At 29.7% G+C, this 19,957-nt stretch overlaps 1 protein-coding gene across 2 annotated transcripts in view; it reads left to right on the top strand.

Moving 5' to 3' along the window:
• Positions 1-19,957, top strand: part of LOC107436844 (cGMP-inhibited 3',5'-cyclic phosphodiesterase 3A) — a 605,033-nt gene that overhangs the window by 498,994 nt on the left and 86,082 nt on the right. For both annotated transcript variants that reach the window (XM_087165512.1, XM_016048661.4), the window contains exon 6: positions 13,332-13,475. In XM_087165512.1, the coding sequence (XP_087021638.1) occupies positions 13,332-13,475 (144 nt within the window). The remainder of the gene's footprint in view (positions 1-13,331; positions 13,476-19,957) is intronic.

Here is a 19,957-nt window from a genome sequence, read left to right as displayed (position 1 = left end):
AAAGTTGCCACTGAAAAAAGTGCGAGAAAAAGTCTTTTGTTGACTTACCTTCGTTCTTTTTCTTTCTTCCTTTGTTGCAACATTTCTGGAATGAAAATAAGGTATGTAATATTTTTGAAATCTCTCCATTACTTAAGAAAGCCGGAATATTTTTTCTATCATTTTATTTTAAATTTGTTTAAGGAATGAGGTATTAAATTCAAAAAATTGAAATTGGAGTGAAAAATTCTTTACTTGAATACAAAGGGAAACACAGTGTTCTTTTCCATAGAATTTGTATTCATTTACATCTGTATCGTTTTTACGTTTTGAAATAGTTCTATTTTCAGAGACTATTCTATTTTTCATTACTATTTCTGCGCATCTCTCAGTTGTTATAAATTGAAATAAGCCGTAAATATGGTATTCTTAGTCTCTTTGTCAATATAGGAAATTTGTAGAATATCGTAACTCAAGAATGCACGAATTTGAATTGTAATCTATTAACATTTTAAGAGGCAAAAAAAATTTGAACCAAACTTTTACTCAAGAACTGCAACCAATTGGAGTTGTAGTCATGGTATACATATCTAAAATAGAATTATACGCTTTACCTTATAGCTACATGCTTTATTTTCCAACATATAAAACGGTTGATTAAAATAAGATAATAGTTTAAGAGATAAAAACCCGTACCATTTTATATTTGTGTTTTAGATAATTGTCAAAAATGAGTAAAAAAATGTTTGTCTCAGCACCCCTGAAAGGATTCAGTAGAATTTTGAAGTGTTCTCTTTAAATAAGTAACTCAATTCAGTAAGTAACAAATAAAGTTTATTGTAGCTCTTTATTTCAAACGCACTTTAAAATGCTGTTTCTTTAGTTGTGACGCTATTCTCGCCGAAGTGTGATATATCTTATTTATAGTATTTACACATTTACTTGAAAACATTTTATTACAATAACACAGTATGCATTAAAACTATTAACTACATACTATAAGAAACCTGAGAGGGAGAAGCACAATAAATGTTTTTAGATAATAATTCAGATATATTTTCTTATAATAGAAATACAACTAGCTAAATAAAGAAAAAACTACTGTTTTCATAGTTTAAATCAGAATATAACAAAGAAAAAAACCACAGAATAAATTACTTAATCTAGGACCTTGATGTACATTCTCATTCCAATCTTATCTAGACATTTAGCCCTGATTTCTGTCCTTATATTTTCAAGGTCATGGTCAAGCAACAGGGACAGTTGCTGTGCTATTCCTTCTCCCTAAGCTTACTTCCAGGGCCGGGATATCCTGGTCGGTAGGGCGCTGTTCCCATGTCCGAGAGTTCGTGGGTTCGTACCCCGCCGGCGTCCCCGTGTAGTAAACTGACTGATGCATGTTAAATCTGGTGAGTCGCAAAAGTCCTCCATGTTCCCATAACAAATCAAAATCTCTGGGGGTACTGGATTGGAGATCCATTGTTCTCTGATTCAGGTCAAAGTTACGATCTGTGGATGAGTGAATGATGTATAAATGGGTCCACCCTATAAACGGGTGAGACATATGGTGTAGCAGAAGTCGAATTCTTGGACATGGATGGCGCCACTGGAAAACAAGAACAATCGCACCCCCTCTGCCTGAACAGGCATACGTCAACAACAACAACAAGCTTACTTTCACACCATGGACATGGACGTCGGCACACAGCTCTGCGCCTATTAACCCGGAGGGGACATCTATCAGGAAAAAAAACTGCGGCCGGAAAAACTGACAGATACAAGGACGAAGCGACACACCTCGCTTCGCCCAACCACGAGCTTACCCTAGCAACTGCAACGTCACCACCAGAGCTAGGCCCAATCTCTGGCACCATCACACCTTCGTGATCCCTAATTTATTGTTTATTTATTACTTTGCAATTATTAAGAGAAACAGATAATTTCAGATATTATGTAACTATTATAGAACATTGACTATTTACATTTAAACCCCATGGGAGCTGAGCGCTAAAAACGGGAACCAATCAGAAGAAGCTTGGCTAAACATCACATTTCATGAAAACGCATCTGGGTAAACAAATACATTGCGTGAGATAATGTAGGAAAAACACTAGTATGAGATACAGGAAAATAATGAGCAAAAGGAAAATTATATATATGGGGGATTTATATTTGGAACACAATTGGCATTTGTGAAATTGTTAGTATCAATTAGATATGCTTTTCAATAGCAGTTGTCAAAAATGACTCCATCAAAAGTTTGTAGTGGTTATGCATATGCACATAGGCTTGATGTTAAATGATGGTAGACTATAATCAGGATATGCCAATTTTTTCCTATAGATACATTCAATTAAATATTGTTTGCTAGTAGATATATACGTAAAAGATTATTAACGCATTATATATGAACTTGATATAATTTAATAAAAATGGTAATAAGTTGTTGCAGTGTATGATTCGAAACTATGCTTGGGCTTATAGTTATAATCATTGCATGAAAACTTAAAGGAATTTTAGGTTTAGAAATATTCCATTCGTAAGTGTGTTAATTCTCAATCACTGTACAAAAATTTTAAACAAAATATAAAAAAACTGTGATATGTTAGTTTTTTTGAAATACTATTGATTTTTATATGAATTACTAATATACTTCCACACCAATTGAATACCAATCAATCATGTCTGATGGAACTTGCGCTGGTTATACATCGCTGATTATTTTAATCAACCACCAGGATCAAATTCATGACCATAAGCCAGAGCTATGAGGGACGCTTTAAACTACTGCAACATCGGAGCGTGATTAAACTACAATTTTAAATAATAGTTAAATAAAACCGTAATTTACAATGATTACAAATTTGAGTAATTTTTTCTTGGAATACTTTCTTTGTAAATACTTTGTATTTTGTCAGCAGTTTTACGCTACAACAAATGCAGTGGGAGGAAATATATTTTGTAGGTAATGTTTTTAACTTAGTCGCACTGTGTAAAATCCTGTAATCTCTTAGGTACTGGAATTATTGACTTTGTGATCCAAAGACATGACATGTACTATTTATTACATATATATATACATATATATATAAATATATATATATATATATATATATATATATATATATATATATATATATATATATATATATATATATATATATATATATATATATATATATATATATATATATATATATATATATATATATATATATATATATATATATATATATATATATATATATATATATATATATATATATATATATATATATATATATATATATATATATATATATATATACATTTGTGAGATTTTGAAAGTAACAAAAATTTTACGTAATTTTGGTAAATCGAAACAGAAATTTAAAAATTAAAATATAAAAATATTTTAACAAATTAACTTCATTTCATATTTTAAAAAGCAAATATTTTTAATCTATTACGGAATTTCTTCGTGACTAATATTGCAATTTTCATTCTTTTTCACTTCAAAAAAATTCCCTATTTTCATTTGATGCTTAAATTTTAAAATAATGTAGAATAAACCTGACACAACTAGCTTCTGTCACAAAAACCGCAAATTTTTATCAAAAATATTGAATCTGAAATGTAATACCTAGAGAGATTTATTCTTCTATTCTAAATGTATTAAATATCCTTTTTCAAAATGAATTTTCATCTCAAATATTTTTCGAAACTGCAAAATATTAGCTGGTAATATAAATAGCTATTTATCTTTAAAAATTTATCAAAAGAAATGAACGAAGAAATTATAATAAAGTAAGAAATGGAAGATATCTTCAGGATGGTTTAATAGTGAAACTGAAAAGTTTTCCACTCTTTGTTTGAATTTTTGAGGTGAACAACAAGCAACAAGTTATAGTTTTTCGAATGTATTTAGAGAATAAAAATTTTCGCTCATTTCCTTTCATTTTTATATTTCATGAATTTATATTACTTAAAAATGCCCCTTTTTAAGTAAGCATTTTTTGTTTCATTTGAATTATATCACGGTGCACTTTGACATATTTCAACATTAAAAATAAGTTAGTATTTTTGTACAAATATTGTATTTTCTCAAAACTGCTTCTTTATTTTGTGGTTTAGTTTGTTGTTCTAGTGCATATATAAATTTTTCATAACAGTGATGCACGGTGTAAAAACTACTTGTGTATCTTAAGTCTAAAGATGGTTGCAGCTACTTTACACCTAAGTGCTAAGCTTTAGCATAGTAAAAGGCTCTAGCATAGTGGAACACTAAGAATATTCTTCTACGCTACTTAGCGTAAAACAGCTGGTATTCAGTAGCACTAAAATTTATATTTACTGTAAGATAAGATACACATGAATGTCAGTAAAATTACATTTAGGAGACATTACAAAGTTGCATTTATTAATATAGGATGCATATATGAATTATTTCTTAAAAGAAAATTACTTTGCAAATCAAACAACACGTAGCACAGGCAAAATTTAAAAAATAATTTGAATTATGCTTAATAAAGTAAAAAAGGAAGGAAAATAAAAATTATAAAGTTAATTAGTACAGGGATTTACAAGTTGAAATAGTTAAACTATCGTTCTTACACAACGAAAAACATACATACATATTTTTAATGATAACTATTGTTTCTGCTTATAGTAGAGAAAACAACAACAAACGTGATCAATTATAAACATTGTATGGAGGATATAAAAAGTGCTCCCACATTAGTGGTTTCTGAAGCAAAAACACTTAACGTTTGGCGTAAATGATCGTGATTTTGATGTAAACTTTTTCCATTAAAGGTATCTTAGATTTAACAACCTCTTCCAAATTGTATACAAAAGCTTAATGCAGTGTTAACTTGAAACTAAGTGTTCCTCCAAACAAATTTTTGAGTTTTTTGACGTGAAATTTGGAGACATGGATCACTACAGTTTTTACAGTTTACACTGTTAGAAATTTCTCGGTAGAAATGGTTAAGTTACCAGGACTTTATGGCACCAACTAGGACTACCTAATCAATTCACTTAGTTACTTGCTACTAGGTGCATGTTATAACCGAGAAGGCTAGTGTGTAAATCTCATGACCGACAGAACTAAGAGGTTCAAGTCCCATTGTTGACATGACAATATTTCCTCCAATCACTCCAACACGTTAAGAGTTTCCAGCCTGCTAGGCTCACCAGTTTTTAGTCCTTTACTATTGAAATATGATTCTCTCACTCACGCATAGATGGCAGCACCCGAAAAAAACATAAAAAAGTCCAGTATACTCCATCTCTTACGATAGGCAAAACAACCAGATAAACTAATTAAACCACATTCTACGGTTCATTTGATAAAATACAACTCAACCGCAACCTAATTCCTAGACTTTAATGCGCAGTTAAGCCTAGCTTCAGTTTAAGCCTAACTTCAATGTGCAGTTAAATTTCTTACTTTACGGTTTTGAAACCATGCTGGCTGTATGGTTAAAAAACAACGAATACATACTTATTGTAAATGGTTTCAAAACCCTAAAGATAAAGAATGTTTTGCAGTAAACTTTACGATTGATTGGATGGACAGACTGCTGTCGGTTATTTTACCGTAATTTTGGAATGAAAATTATAACAGTGAATAGGCATTTTTAGTTTCGAATATTTTGTTTGAAGCGTATCAGTTGAGATTTAGAAATATTTTTCGGTGTTAAACTTATATCATTTATTTCAATTTCGCATTTTTAACTCAATAACTATTAAAACATCAGGCAAATATTCAGTCTTTTATGTCAGCAATTTATACGACTTGCAACATTTCGCATACAAGCTGTCAAATAATTAACTTTCATGAAGTTGGAATTAAGTTCGGCTGCTACTATAAAAAAGAAATTTTGCACTTAATATGAATTATTTAATCAAATTTAAGTAAAAAAAAATACAGTTTAAAAGTATTTAAAAGGCAATAATGATTTTAAATTATATGGAAATCAAATTCCTACAATTACCTGTAAAATATTCTACAAAAACTCTCAAAATTCAAAAAGACATTTTGTTTAATTGTAGCTATGCTATTGTATTAGCGAATTACGTAATACGAATAATTATTTATAAATGCAATAATATCTTATAAATTTCTGCTAAATTTATATAACTTAGGATTATACATAACGTAAGTTATACATAATATATAAGTTGTACATACATAATATAAGATTATACATAATGTAGTTTTTTATTAAAAAGTAGTATATATGTTTGTAATAATCATTTAGCTAAGCTTTCTTGAAATAAATAAAAACGTTCTAAAAATATAGTTTAACTTTTATCAATGTTCGTTTTATCCAATAGACTCTAAGAACAAAAATGATATAAAAATTCTCTACAACCTTCTGAATAATTCCTTCGCGTTTATATAAAGGACAGAAAATAAAATCCCTATCACGAAAAAAGTTGTTTAAAGCTTCCTTTTATTAAAATGACGTTTTGTGAAACGTGATATTTTTTCTAAATGTACATCGTAGCTAATATTGATTTTTTTTTTATCAATTTTTATCACGCGTTCCTCCGTTTTAAATTAATTTTTACGTAAACACAGCAACCAAAAGTTAATAACATATTTAGAAGACGAACATTTTTCTCAAAGAAATATGTTTTAGAACATGCCATTGCATTCAACTTAAGAACAAAATATTCTTATGTGTTCCATAAATAGTACAATATTAAGTTAAGAATATTTAATGCAGCAATTCACGAGGAATACACATATTGTACGTGAATTTATTGAACATGCATGCATGGGACTTACATGTGTTGTACATACATGGACATGGACGCCGGCACACAGCTCTGCAGCCATGCACACATGTATGCATATATATTGTATATACATGCATGGACATATATAAACTTCACATACATGCGCAGGACTTACATACTTTGTACATGCATGAATAAGACTGAAAAACTTTATACATACATGCATGTGACATACATATTATATTATGTATTGCTCGTACAAAAAAAAACAAGCATAATGTACAGATATATGAATACATGAACAAACGCATGCATTGCACATACACAAGTATATACAGTGCATCAGAAAAAAACGGACCACCCTGAATAACTTTTAATCTAATGATCAGATCTTCCCGTTCTAGGACTCAATCATAGTGATTTGAGAGGGTGATCTCAAATATGCTAATTAATAAATGCAGACGATATTTTAATTTACTGAATCAGGCAGAAAAACATACCTTCTCTGTATAAACATGCCTTTTGATTGGTTGATTCGGATTTCTGAACCCTAAAATCGCAATCTGGGAAATATGGTCCCCGTAGTTTGGTCAGGAGCAGAGACTTATCTTGCAGAGACTTATAAAATTCGTTTATAGGTTTCATGGAAAAAATAACGTTTATTTAATATTTTTTGTTACTTGTTTAATAATGGTCGAAAAAGTTTTAATTGTAAGGAAAAATTTTTTGCATACTTTTAAAGAGTATAACTTTGCTTGGTAGAATGCAAAATTTGTGCAAAATCAGTTGAATAGTTCCTGAGAAATTAAATTTTACAAAATTCAGATATTAAAAATTTGATTTCTCAGGAACTATTCGACAGATTTTGCTTAAATTTTATAAAATTATATTCTTTAAAAAGATACAAAAATTTATTTACATTGCAATTCTGCATTTTTTCAACCATTATTAGATAAAATATTAAAAAATAATAAAAGTCTAGTAAAAGTCTTTTTTTTTGCGTTGAGAAATCCGTTGAAATCCGGATGCTTTGAAAATGCGTTATGTTTACTCAGAAAAAGTATGTTTTTGTGTCTAATTTTGTGACTTAAAATATCGTCTGTACTAATTAACTAGCATACTATTAGCATAGATGTTACCCTCTCGAGCCATTAAGATTGAGTCCTGGAACGTAAAGATCCGATCATTAGATTAAAAGTTATTCAAGGTGGTCCGTTTTCTTTTTTGCTTACTGTACATAAAATATATTTATTCATTGCGCATCCACGCACATTTCCACGTTGTTTGTATGTACATAAATATAAGATATATACATACATACATGTATGTTATATTTATAATATAAGTATATGTATTTATATATATATATAACTGAAATTTATGCACATACGCATTAACCAACCAATGTATTAGGTAAAAAAGAACGTACATTTTTGTACATACGTTGTATGTAAATACGTATAAAGTGCATCACAATACATTTTACAATCTGTATTGTGTACTGGCAGCACATTTAATGTCTAAAATAATATACTTATGTATTCGATAAATTGTTCGAAATTAATAAACAGTATTTAATCACAGTTTTTAAAATTTTGGAAAAAGTAGTATACTAAGGATTAACTAGTTAAAAATGTTAAAATTTACAATTTCGAGAGGTTTTACACGGAGATAAAAATACTGATTTTGCTTTAAAGAAATAAAATATTTGAAAGTAAACTAAAATGAATGCGATGTCATTTTTTCTTCCAACTTTTTATAAGTAATTGCTTTAGTATTTAAACTATTTTTAGTAGTTATCACTTAATTTTACTGGTCATGTTAAATAAAAATAATATCCCTTTGCTTATTTAATAGGATGTATAAATGGTCTTTTTAAAGGAAGTATAAAGCATAGTTTATAATAGGCTTTCAAGTATTAAACTCAAAGGAGCTTTAAAAAAACGCAAATCAAAAAAGTTTTAATAACGTTTATCAATTATCGGGTTCTCAAAAATAATCATTGATTTGAAAAAACAATTAAAGAAAAACAAAAGAAGATTAAAATTTAAGCTTAACTGCGTTTTCTTGAAGAAAATCGAAATTTGGTCCTTCACCAAAATTTCGAATCACTTACAAAATCCGAAAATTTTTAAATAAAACACAAATCAAAAATTTTGTGACTTTTATCAATTATCGGGTTCTCAAAAATAATCGTCGATTTAAAAAATCTATTAAAGGAAAACAGAAGAAGATTGAAATTTAAGGTTTACTGCGTTTTGTTGAGGAAAACGAACAATTTTGCCTTTCACCAAAATTTAAGATCAGCTACTTAGTCCGTTAATAGTTAGCACTGCTATGTGAAAACTTGAAAAGATTATTATCTGTTTCATGTCAAAAGATTCTTACTAACGTGTTTGATGGACGTCAGTTAAATTTTGTGTTCAGACTGCGTCATGTTGTTGCTATAAATGAATTCACATTTTAAAATATTGTATTTTATTTTTCTCAGTAAGAAGTTAACTAACCTTGTTAGTAATTTTGAAATTGAGGGAGAATATTATCTTCTTTTTTTTTTACTGAAGCAATAAACCAGGCTTTTTTATTTTATTTTTTTGGTTCTTTAAGTGATTTTCAGTTTTTTCGGAACACCCGGAGCAAGTTACAGCAAAATACAAATACACTGTAAAAAATTACTTAGGAAATAGGTACTTTTTACCGCAAAAAGTATTTTTACCAGAACATGTTAGGAACAAAAAAATCTGATATACCATTAATTTTACAATAATAATTATCGTAAAATTGCTGAATCATTCTAATTAAAATATTACTGTAAAAGTTACGTTGTAATATTTTACGGTAAAAATCGATTTTACAGTAAAAACGATTAATATAAAATGGATTGTACGGATAGAGCACTCAAAGTTCCGGTACTTTATAGTATAATTTGAGCCAAAATGTTTACAGTGTACAACAAAATACAAGTTAATTAAAACTATAACAATACAGTGGCGAATATAAGTTAAAATTTTGGAGGGGGCCCAACATTTAAATTTTTTTTAGTTTAAAAAAAACTTAAGTGTTGGAATTAAACAATCTCGTTATCATTTTTTTGTGCTTTCAGTTTATAAACTATGAGTAAACAAAATTGAACGTAACAATTGATTTTATTTGGATTGACGACTGTACATACATATATATATATATAAGAATTTTGTCTTTTTAAGTAAAATTTACAAAACAAAGTTCAAATTTCTTGGTACACTTGCAAACTTATCAAGTACTTCTTCATCGCTTATTTTAACGTCTCTATGGATGGAAAGTAATGCAAATCCATTAAGTCTATTTTCCGAAGTGGTGTTTCTTAAGTAAGACTTCAGTCTTCTTAAACTTGAGAAGCTTCTTTCCACAGTCGCAACAGAAACAGGTAGAACTGCTAGTAATTTTAAAAGAATATAAATGTTAGGGAAGAAAGTCTTGTCACATTTTTCTAAACAACAAATTGCTGTTTTGGGAAGATCTTCAGATTTATCCCGACTCCACTTTTCTCTCCATAACATAAATTCACTTTTCACGATCTCTTTATGGGACAAATCGTCTTCGTAGAAATTGAAAGCAGCTTCCAGAGAAGTGAAATCTGTTTTTATACAAAATTCTGGAAGTATGTGTTGTAAGGATGCAACTGTTTCCTTGTGAGATTGAAAGCGTTCCTTTAGGGAATTACAAAAATCGTCAAGGTAAGGTACATAAACAATTCGTCGATAGTCCTCTTCCTTTGTGCTGTAAGGGACGTTGTTGCGGGCTGTTTGAAGACGACAAATTCTTGGAATTTCTTCTTTAATGTCGAGTTTTTCAGCAAATTCCTTTACTTCAACATATAGGGTTTTAAAGTTGTCTTCAGCATTTGCCCTTTGCTTCGATAGCAGATCTAAGACGCTTGTAACATTTGCCATGGCTTGAGAAAGATCTATGTTTCTTTTTTGAAGCGTCTCGGATAAGTTTTGTGTAGTTGACAGCATGCGGCTCAAAAGAAAAAGATTGGCAAGAAATTGAAATTGACTGATAGAACTACCTAGAGCATGTGCCTTAGGTGCTGAGTCACTTGATTCTTCTTCTATTTTCAAAAGAGAGAGAATGATTGGTTCTAAAATATCTTTAAACAAAAACACAGAGTCGTGCCTATCCACCCATCGTGTTTCACAGAGTGAAATAAGTTTCTTTTTTTTCTGTTCAGGACAGCAGTCAGATATCGTCGATTTCAGTATTTCAGTTCTTTTGGCTGACTTGTGGAAAAATCCTCAGACTTCTTTGATAACGCCCATGCAATTTCTTATAGAAGGGATGTTACTTGCATCTGACAAACACAAATTTAGACTATGTGATGAACAATGTGTATACAAGGCCAGTGGAAGTTTTTCTCTGATAAAAGCTTGTACCCCTCTGAATTGCCCTCTCATCGCGGAAGCACCGTCGTATCCTTGACCTCTCATTTTCTTTAAGTCAAATCCTAAACTTGACAAGGTCTCCAACACTGTGTTAGCTAAGCCTGCACCAGTAACGTCATGAACGGGGACGAAAGTTAAAAAATCTTCTCTAATTTCGTATGATTGGTCTTCAACATACCGTACGCAAAGAGAAAACTGCTCTACTTGGCTAATGTCAGTGGTTTCATCTGCTAAAATGGAATAAAAAATAGACTTCCTGACATTTGTCACAATTTGAGATTGGATTAAATGACCAAACGTGTCAATGATTTCGTTTTGTATAAAAGAACTGGTGTACATACTCTTCCCACCACTGTTCATTAATTGGTCTTTAAGGTCTTTATCTCCACTGTTAGCTCGGTATCTCAGCAATGATCGAAAATTTCCGTCATTTTTTTCGGGTTCTTCTAGGCCAGTGTTTCCCAAAGTGTGGTACGCGTACCCCCAGGGGTACGGGAACAGTTTAGCAGGGGTAGGCGTTCTTATGCGAAATATCCTGCAACAAATGAAAATTTCAAAAAAATTTATTTAAAAACAAAGCTAGCCATGAAAATTTACGATTACGTATTTTTCTATTGGCTATTTTTCGCAGAGTTAACAGTTAATAATTAGCGGTGTCAACAGCAAGTTGTGACTTTTAACTTTTGTGCAATTTTTTTATCGTAAAAAGTTCATTCATTTTTATATTAGTGGTACACAGCGTTACGAAAAACTTAGAAAGGGTACACAAAAGTCAAAAGTTTGGGAAACACTGTTCTAGGCCTATTCGTCCACCATCACGATGACCTCTCACTGCTATTCGTTGCCTTCCACAAAATCTTATAGTTTGTATAATAGGAATCAATCTTTTTCTGTTTTTTTCAATATCCAATTTTCTTTGAGAATTGACTTGATTGATAACACTGTCAGCTTTTTTTTTACAATGGATTTTGTGTCTTCAGCAATCAAAACTGATGTTTTATGATAAATGCAATTTTCATGTTTACGAAATATTTCCTTGGCTTTTTTCAAATTATTAAATGCCCGTGTTACTAATGCCCCTGTTACTTGATGATCTCCTTTTCCTACAGTATTGGAAGGTGAAAATATTACGCAATATTTACAAAAAGATCCGGATTTTTCTTCAGAATAAGCTAACCACTCAAATTCTTCTAACCATTTCATTTGAAAAGTTCTAGTATGGGTTGAAGTAGAACAACTGGAATTAGAAGGAAATTTGTATGCAGGTTGTGGTTTCCAAACATTTTCTACAAGCGAAATTTTTTCTTCATTTGTTAACGAACGAACGGAATCGTTTTGACAATAGTTTCCAATATCATAGATATTTCTTTTTACCTGGTTGAGGTCCTCTGTAAGTGGGGCTGGATGTGGATCAACCGTACCAATACCTTCGAAACCAGAAGAAACATTCTTAGTAGCACAGCCAACTTCAGTACTGTCGCTAATAGACTTATTTACAATCTGTTTTTTTGCAAAAAAATTTATAATAGAAGCTTGTCTCTTCATTATGAATGCAATTGACTTAACAACAAATGTTTCCCGCTTATATAGATTGAGTTAGAGCGCATGAATTCGAGAAGCTTTGATTTCTGGAACAGTCTAAAATCCTCGAAAAGGGACCTATTCAAAATCTCGATTGGGTCTTCAAAATAGGCCACGCCTTCATTTTAGATTTACGATACTCTTAGCGCCATTTATACTTTTTTTCGGAAACTATTTGCTAGCAAAGCCATCCGAATATCAACTAACTATACGTGTATATATATAATTTTTTTCCTTCGGATTTCGGGAGGGGCCCTGGCCCCCTCGGCACCCCCCATATATACGCCCCTGTAACAATACTATAAATGTTTTATGAATAGTAAATCGTTTATCAGTCATATTGGTAACAAACTGATCATAATTCAGAATTCGGATTGTAGATTGCCTACTGTGTAGACATTTTAATTTTAAAAAAATAATTGGGTAGAAAAATTACTTTCAAGAAAATTCCAAATAATCAAAATAAATAACAATCAAAATAAATCAACAATCAAAATAAAACTTCATTAGAAAATTCACTTGTGGAACTTTTACACGCATGTTTTATATCTTTAAAAAATAGATATCATTTATGTTATTAAACTGTTGCTTAAAATAAAACATTTTATTATTTTGCAGGATACCCTACCAGGATTCGTAGTAAACGGCCATCATTTTGATCCTGATACGTTAAGTTCTGATCCCCTCCTCTGTAGAATAAATGAATGGGATTATCCGGTATTTGAACTGAAAGCGAAAGCCCAAGATCTGATACTTAGTCAAGTAAGTAAACAATGAAAGAACAACTGTGGGGGGAAAAGAGAATTGCTGAATTCCAATAAATTCAATCAAGGTACGGGATTTTTGGAATTTTAATTTGGAAGGTTTTATTTTACCAAAATCACTTTAGATTCATGGTGTCCCAGGAGATAGAGCTCTCGCCTCTCAAAGAAGTGAAACGGGATCCCAGCGATAGCTGATGATACGAATTTCGCACTAGTCTCACACCGAGGACAATGCTGGCGTAAAATATGCTCAATGGTTGACTGATCATGACCCCCCCCACCTCTCTTGCTATCAGGCTAATCGTGGGAGGTTTTCGTGGTTTTCCTTTACTTGTAACTTAAATGCCGGTTAGCACCATCAAAAAAGTCCTTCACGCAAGCTATTTTCTCCTTATCCTTGATCTAGGAGTTCCTTTGTCTTATGGATTGGGTTCAAAATGACAAGGCTGCGGAGTTGAACATTGGTAGTAGTAAACTCAAAATTGGGTCGGTTAGAAAAACTACGTTTACGAGAAAAAAAAAGCCCTTTCCGTTTTCCTGCAGATTTCAATTTTATGGAGAGAAAAATAGTTTTAGGCTAATAATTAATGTGCCTTAGTCTCTAAGTCTTAGCTAATAATTAATGTGCCTTTTTTACATTACATTAATTTCATTACGAAATTACAGTCATTCGCAATCAATTGCACGATACTGACGAATTTAAGAATAGAAATCTTGTTTTTATCTAAATAGTAGTGTAGTTTTAATTAGAATATTTTGCAGTAATGTAAATGTATTCCGTTTAAATTTAGGGTAATTTTATTTAGAATATTTTTCTAAAGCATCTCATATGTATAATGTAGCCGAGATAATTTCGACAGTGTGTAATAAGTATTAAACTTCTTAGTTTTTAAACTTTTTTTAAGAAAAAGAACTCCCATTGCTAGCCCTACGGCAATGGAATTCTAACCAATGATTTTTCTAGCACTGAAGATATTTTATGTCAGCACTGTGATCGATGTGAGCCGGAAGTATCAAACAGACATAGCTAAGATTCGAACCTCTGTTACCTCATTGGTAGGCGAAAGCTCTAGCTCTTGATCCACCTCATCTCTAGACGTTTGCTTCTGTAATACTCAAAATTAAACAACAAGCTTAAGCTCTCTCGAATCTTGCGTCATTTGTAAAACTTTCTCTTAAGTATTACGGTTTGGTCATAACCTTTCTTCCGATGGTTTGTGAATACAGAAATGGTATTTTTTTCCGATACTTGCATCGTAACCAAGAAATTCAAAGCACCACTAAAATGTTTCAGTTATTTCAATACCTTTTTCGGGTTGTTCGGGTATTAGTTATTTATTAAGGATACTTATTTATTTGAATTAATTCAAATAACTAAAAATTTTTAAATCGATTAATTTTAATTGATTATTTTTAATTTATTAGTTCAAGTAACTAAAAAATTATAAGCTAATTTTATTTATTTATTGAAACTCTTTCAGTTTACAACATATCAAATAGACATTCCAATAGACAATCCAATAGACTATTACAACATATCAAATAGAATTTTGACTGAAATTATTGAAATTCTTCAGCATTAGACTCCACCTTTTAGAATAATAGGGTTTTAATAGGTTATAAAGTAAACAGTCAAAAGTTAGTAATAAGGATGATTTAGTGAGCAAAATATAAATCAGCACAAGTTAACATAATACGGCAAAAAGAATTAAAAGGTTGACTCTTTCATCGACAAATAAAAAAACTGAGTCTTATAATTCGCCTATAGTTAAACAACAAAAAATACTTCTCTCAAACAAACCAATACAACTTTTTTGAACACAAATGATGTAAAAGTTATTAATTTGTAACTATTTTTTTTTCAATTTCAAATGGAAGCAAGAAAACTGAAGTTCAAGTTGTTTAAAGAAAAATTAAATGATTAAATTGAAATCAGTTATTGATATATTTCATTTATTTGTTTCTATCCGTCAAATACTGACGTTTCCAACGCAAATCAGTTTCTCTTTCAATATTATTTTGCCTGGAAATATTGAAATTCTCCAATTCTAGACACTGCCTAATAGATCAATAGATCCTTAACGCATTATTAGTAAATGGCCAAAAGGCAGTAATAACGATTCAGTGAGCAAAACATAAATCATCGCCAAGTTTACCTGATACAGCAAAAAGAATGAAAAGGCTTCCTGGTTCTTCCATCAAGAAGGAAAAATGCAATGTTCACAATGATGGATCTGACTCGAAGGTAAATTAAGAACTTATTTCTTTGAGTTGAGTCAAAAAGTTGGTGATTTATTTGAGCTTAAAGAGGAATTTCTTTTTTTGTAAAAACAGTGCTTCGTTCTCACATTCACCGTCATTGATTATTGAAAACAGCTTGACACTTATGAAATGTACGGTACTGTAGTCTTCCTTAAGATTAAAAATTAAATGCTGCATAGTGATATTATAAATGATCTAATAAAGAAGCGGCCGAGAAAAGGATTTTTTAACGATTACTTTTGTTCGCAGAAGCTAAAATGCTGTAAATATTTTGATTAATAAATTGAGTTAATTTAAAAATAATTGCTTCGATGCTAAGGCAAGCGTATTATTGTTTTTTTTTAGAACGCTTAAAAATTTTGACTTAAAAGATTAACTTTTTTCTTGCTATTCAATACATAATCTATCTATACATTTCTCTTAAATGGCACCATAAACACGGGAATATCTTTATCTATCTGTAACGCTATAGTTCATTTTATTAGTTTGTCTTAATTAAAAATTTAAGTTGGGTTAAATAATTAGTTATTCGTAAAGTATTTTTTTCATTAGGTTGTCTTACGTAATAGGTTAGGTAGTGTTGTATAGTTACACGTTAAGTATTTATTAATAATAATTTTGCATTTTAATGGAAATAAAAATTATTAGAAAAAATAAATATTTGGATTTATTTTTTTATCCCTTCTTAAATGAAAGTAATAATATTAAACATAAATGTTGATATGGCGTCGTATGTTGTCCTATCAATTATTGATGACGGAGCTTGCATTTTTCGAGCATATATTATACGATACTTTACTTATGGCTCAAGAGGTGCGTGAGGAAGTAGTATAGCATGTAATGGAACATATTTATAAGTTTTCCATCTTATCTCACAACAGAGATGGAAATAATTTTAACAATTATGCCTGCTGTTCTGAGATGTTTTAAACTCATACTTACGTGGTTTGAGGGATTTAATGGCTGACGGACGGATTTTAAATTCAATACATAAAAAGTTCTGACAATTTTGAAGAAATAATTAAAATTGAAATCAAAGTACTTCAGCTTGGACAAAGCCGTAAGAGACAGCTAAGCGGTAAAAAAAAAAAATTGGTTTGTATATCAAGGCTTATGATTTGAGGAAGGGTTGAAGAATTAGAATATTTAAATGCAGTTGTGTTGTGTGTGCATTCAGCTAGATTGCTATTAAAAGGTGGCGGCGAAACTGGTTGCCAAAAAAGGCTAGTATACTTAAAAATAATAGCAACAACTTTATAAAAGCTCATTGTTATTTAGGTAATATTAGACAAAGAATAACTAGCCAGTTCCAAAATAAGTCAACCAAGTATTTTGGAAAACAGCGGTTTATTTGGAATATTACTACATTTTGTTATTGATTACTATTTAATATGCCCTCCTTACTACTTCTAAACCAGTATCACATGTTTAGCATGAATTCTAGTAAGATTTTATACTTTTGACAATTTCTTCACCCTTTTATCGTGCTTGAAACTGCGATGAAAATGAGGCTATTATTTCGTTCTGCAATCCATTTACACAAGTATTAGCTTGTTTTTATTCAGAGATTTTCTGTAGAACTTATGACTTGTGGGTGTTTCCTTTCAACTTTAAAGAAGGCTCTTGTTTATAACAATATATTTCATCATTTTTTTAACTATCTCAAAGAGCCAAATTTTGTTTCAAAATTCAATCTTTGATTGGAAATCTCTTGTTTAAATCGGCCTCATTCTTTCTTTCATTACTTTTTAGCAAAGGAGGATGCTTATCATTAATGCAATAAAAGCGAGTGGTCTTACGCTGTCGCAAAAATCAATTCAAAATACTATTTTCTTCACCTTTTTTTCAAAATATTTACCATCGATTAATATAATAAATATGCTGTTGTATTGATTAATAGTTTAATGTCTGAGTAGTTTTAATAATAGTTATGCATGAATAATCATTTTATTTAAAGCAATTTTATAATCTAGTTTAAATTATCTAATAAAACTGTTTATACTGTATTTTGAACTTTTGAAAATTCAATATCTTTTCTAAATTTCCCTTAACTTAGAAATGAAAGTATTGATTTCATTTTCAGACAATTAAGTTAGTTATTACATGGATGTCAGTACGTTCTTAGAGCATGTAAAATATTACCGACATTAAGTTTTATTATACCGGTGAATAATTTTGCTGACATAAATTGAAATTGTGATATTTAATAAATGTATAAAATAAATTAAACGTAATTTTATTGTTGACGCTAATTATAAGAGGAGAATGTTGTACCTTGGGACGATTTCTAGGAACTAATTACAACCTTAACTTAGTTTTTCTTTCAAATTATGGTATTTACTAATCCATGATATCACAGTATATGCTCTATGAAAATGTCTCAGATGTAAAAAGTTTCATATGCCTTTGATGAAAAAAGAGAAAGGTTTTACTTTAAAAGTTACATTTACATGCACATAAGTGTAATTATTGCATGCAATATTTTAATTTTTTCTTCCTATAAAGGCAACAGTTACGTATGATTCAGTTTTAAAGTATAATAAATAGAAACGGTTTAATATCAGTTTAAATGACATTTATATTCTCCTTTAATATTTCATGAAATTTTCTTCCAAAAACTCATTCTTATTTTTTATTAGAATTTCTGATTTATAAAATTCTACTCAACAGAACAAGAAGTGTATTACCAAATTTTTAAAATTTCTGTTTAAAAATAAATATAAGCGAAAAAAATTTAAATATTTGCTTTTTCTTTATTTCTTTCTACCACATTCTAAAGAACTGTCAAACAGCTTATTTGCATTCGAAAATGCTTTACGCAACGTTTGAATTGAATTCGTGTGATTTTTGTTTACTAAACCATTCTCTATACCACTTGTAATCTTGTATTGCGACGAAGTTTTCGTGAACATTTCAAAATTCGTTTCATAAATAGTGGCTAAAACTTCACCGGTAATACAATATATTTCATTTTGAAACTTGTCAAAAATTCTTGAGAATTTGCATTATAAGAAAATAACTCATATTTTCTAGAATCAGATAGAAATTTTTCATTCATTTAAACACTTTCATTTACATTTTGATAATTTTTATTAAAATAAAAAGCATTCGGTAAAGATTGTTTTTATGTCTTTGAAAGCATAAAAAGTTACTTAAATAATGGTTTTTGATGTCAAAAACTGTTTTACAAAAGCATTTTATAGTTTTTGAGTGTTATAAATTTGTCTCTTTTAGAATTGTAATGATAAAAGTAAATTTTTTTATTAAACTGATAGTAATTCTATTTTTTAAACATACAAAAATAAAAAGGATTTGGTAACGGTTACTTTGATACATTTGAAAGCATAAAACCTTCCTTAAATAATGGATTTTGTTGTCAAAAATTGAGTAACGAAAAAAATTTTGTAGTTTTTGATTTTTATTAATTTGTTTTTAAGCCTCTAAGGATACAATACATTTTTTATTACTTTTAATGATATAAATTGAGGTTAATTATAAATTATACAAATTGTTTCTTTATTAGTCGAAGATCTACTAATGAGAAACATGCTAATTATATTTAACTGGGTAGTTTTCTCACAACAAAATGGACACAATTTAATGAATACGTCATTCAATATTGAGATAAAAATATTCAATTTTAAACTCATCTTTGAGATCTCAAAGATTCAGTGTTTAGGTCGCATGGAATCAGTTTTGAGGTCACAAAATTTTCCCCTCACCTCCCATATATCGTGATAGTTAATTTAGCCAGTCTGTCTTGAAAAAAAAATCAACTTATGGAAATGAGAAATATAGATTTTTGTTTATTAAAATCTGATTTATCATGCCCAAAATTATCTCAAAATATTCAATTTTTTTTTATCGAAAATAAATAAGAGTTTAAAAAGAGTTTTATTCTTCTAAAATCTAAAATTTTACAATTTCTTTTAAAATTTATTTGATAATTTATTTGAAAAATTTAAAAAAAAATATTTTCCTTAAAGCACACATCCAATTTTATTCCTATAGATTTTATAAGTTAATTGCTTAAATGGATATTACCGAGAGGACTTTTATATGCGTTACACAAGATAAAAAAATTAAACAGAGCCAATGTTTCAAACTTTCACAGTCGACAATATGAATTTTCAAGATCATTTAGCTACTAATATAACGATTGTATTATAAGCACCTAGGATACATTTTTTGATGAATTTATCGAAGCTATAGGCTATA

Source organism: Parasteatoda tepidariorum, chromosome 6 (assembly GCF_982258835.1).
Source record: "Parasteatoda tepidariorum strain Cologne lab strain chromosome 6, Ptep-v5.0, whole genome shotgun sequence".
In the NCBI taxonomy this organism is placed as follows: domain Eukaryota; kingdom Metazoa; phylum Arthropoda; class Arachnida; order Araneae; family Theridiidae; genus Parasteatoda; species Parasteatoda tepidariorum.
This window is presented reverse-complemented; position numbering and strand designations above follow the sequence as displayed.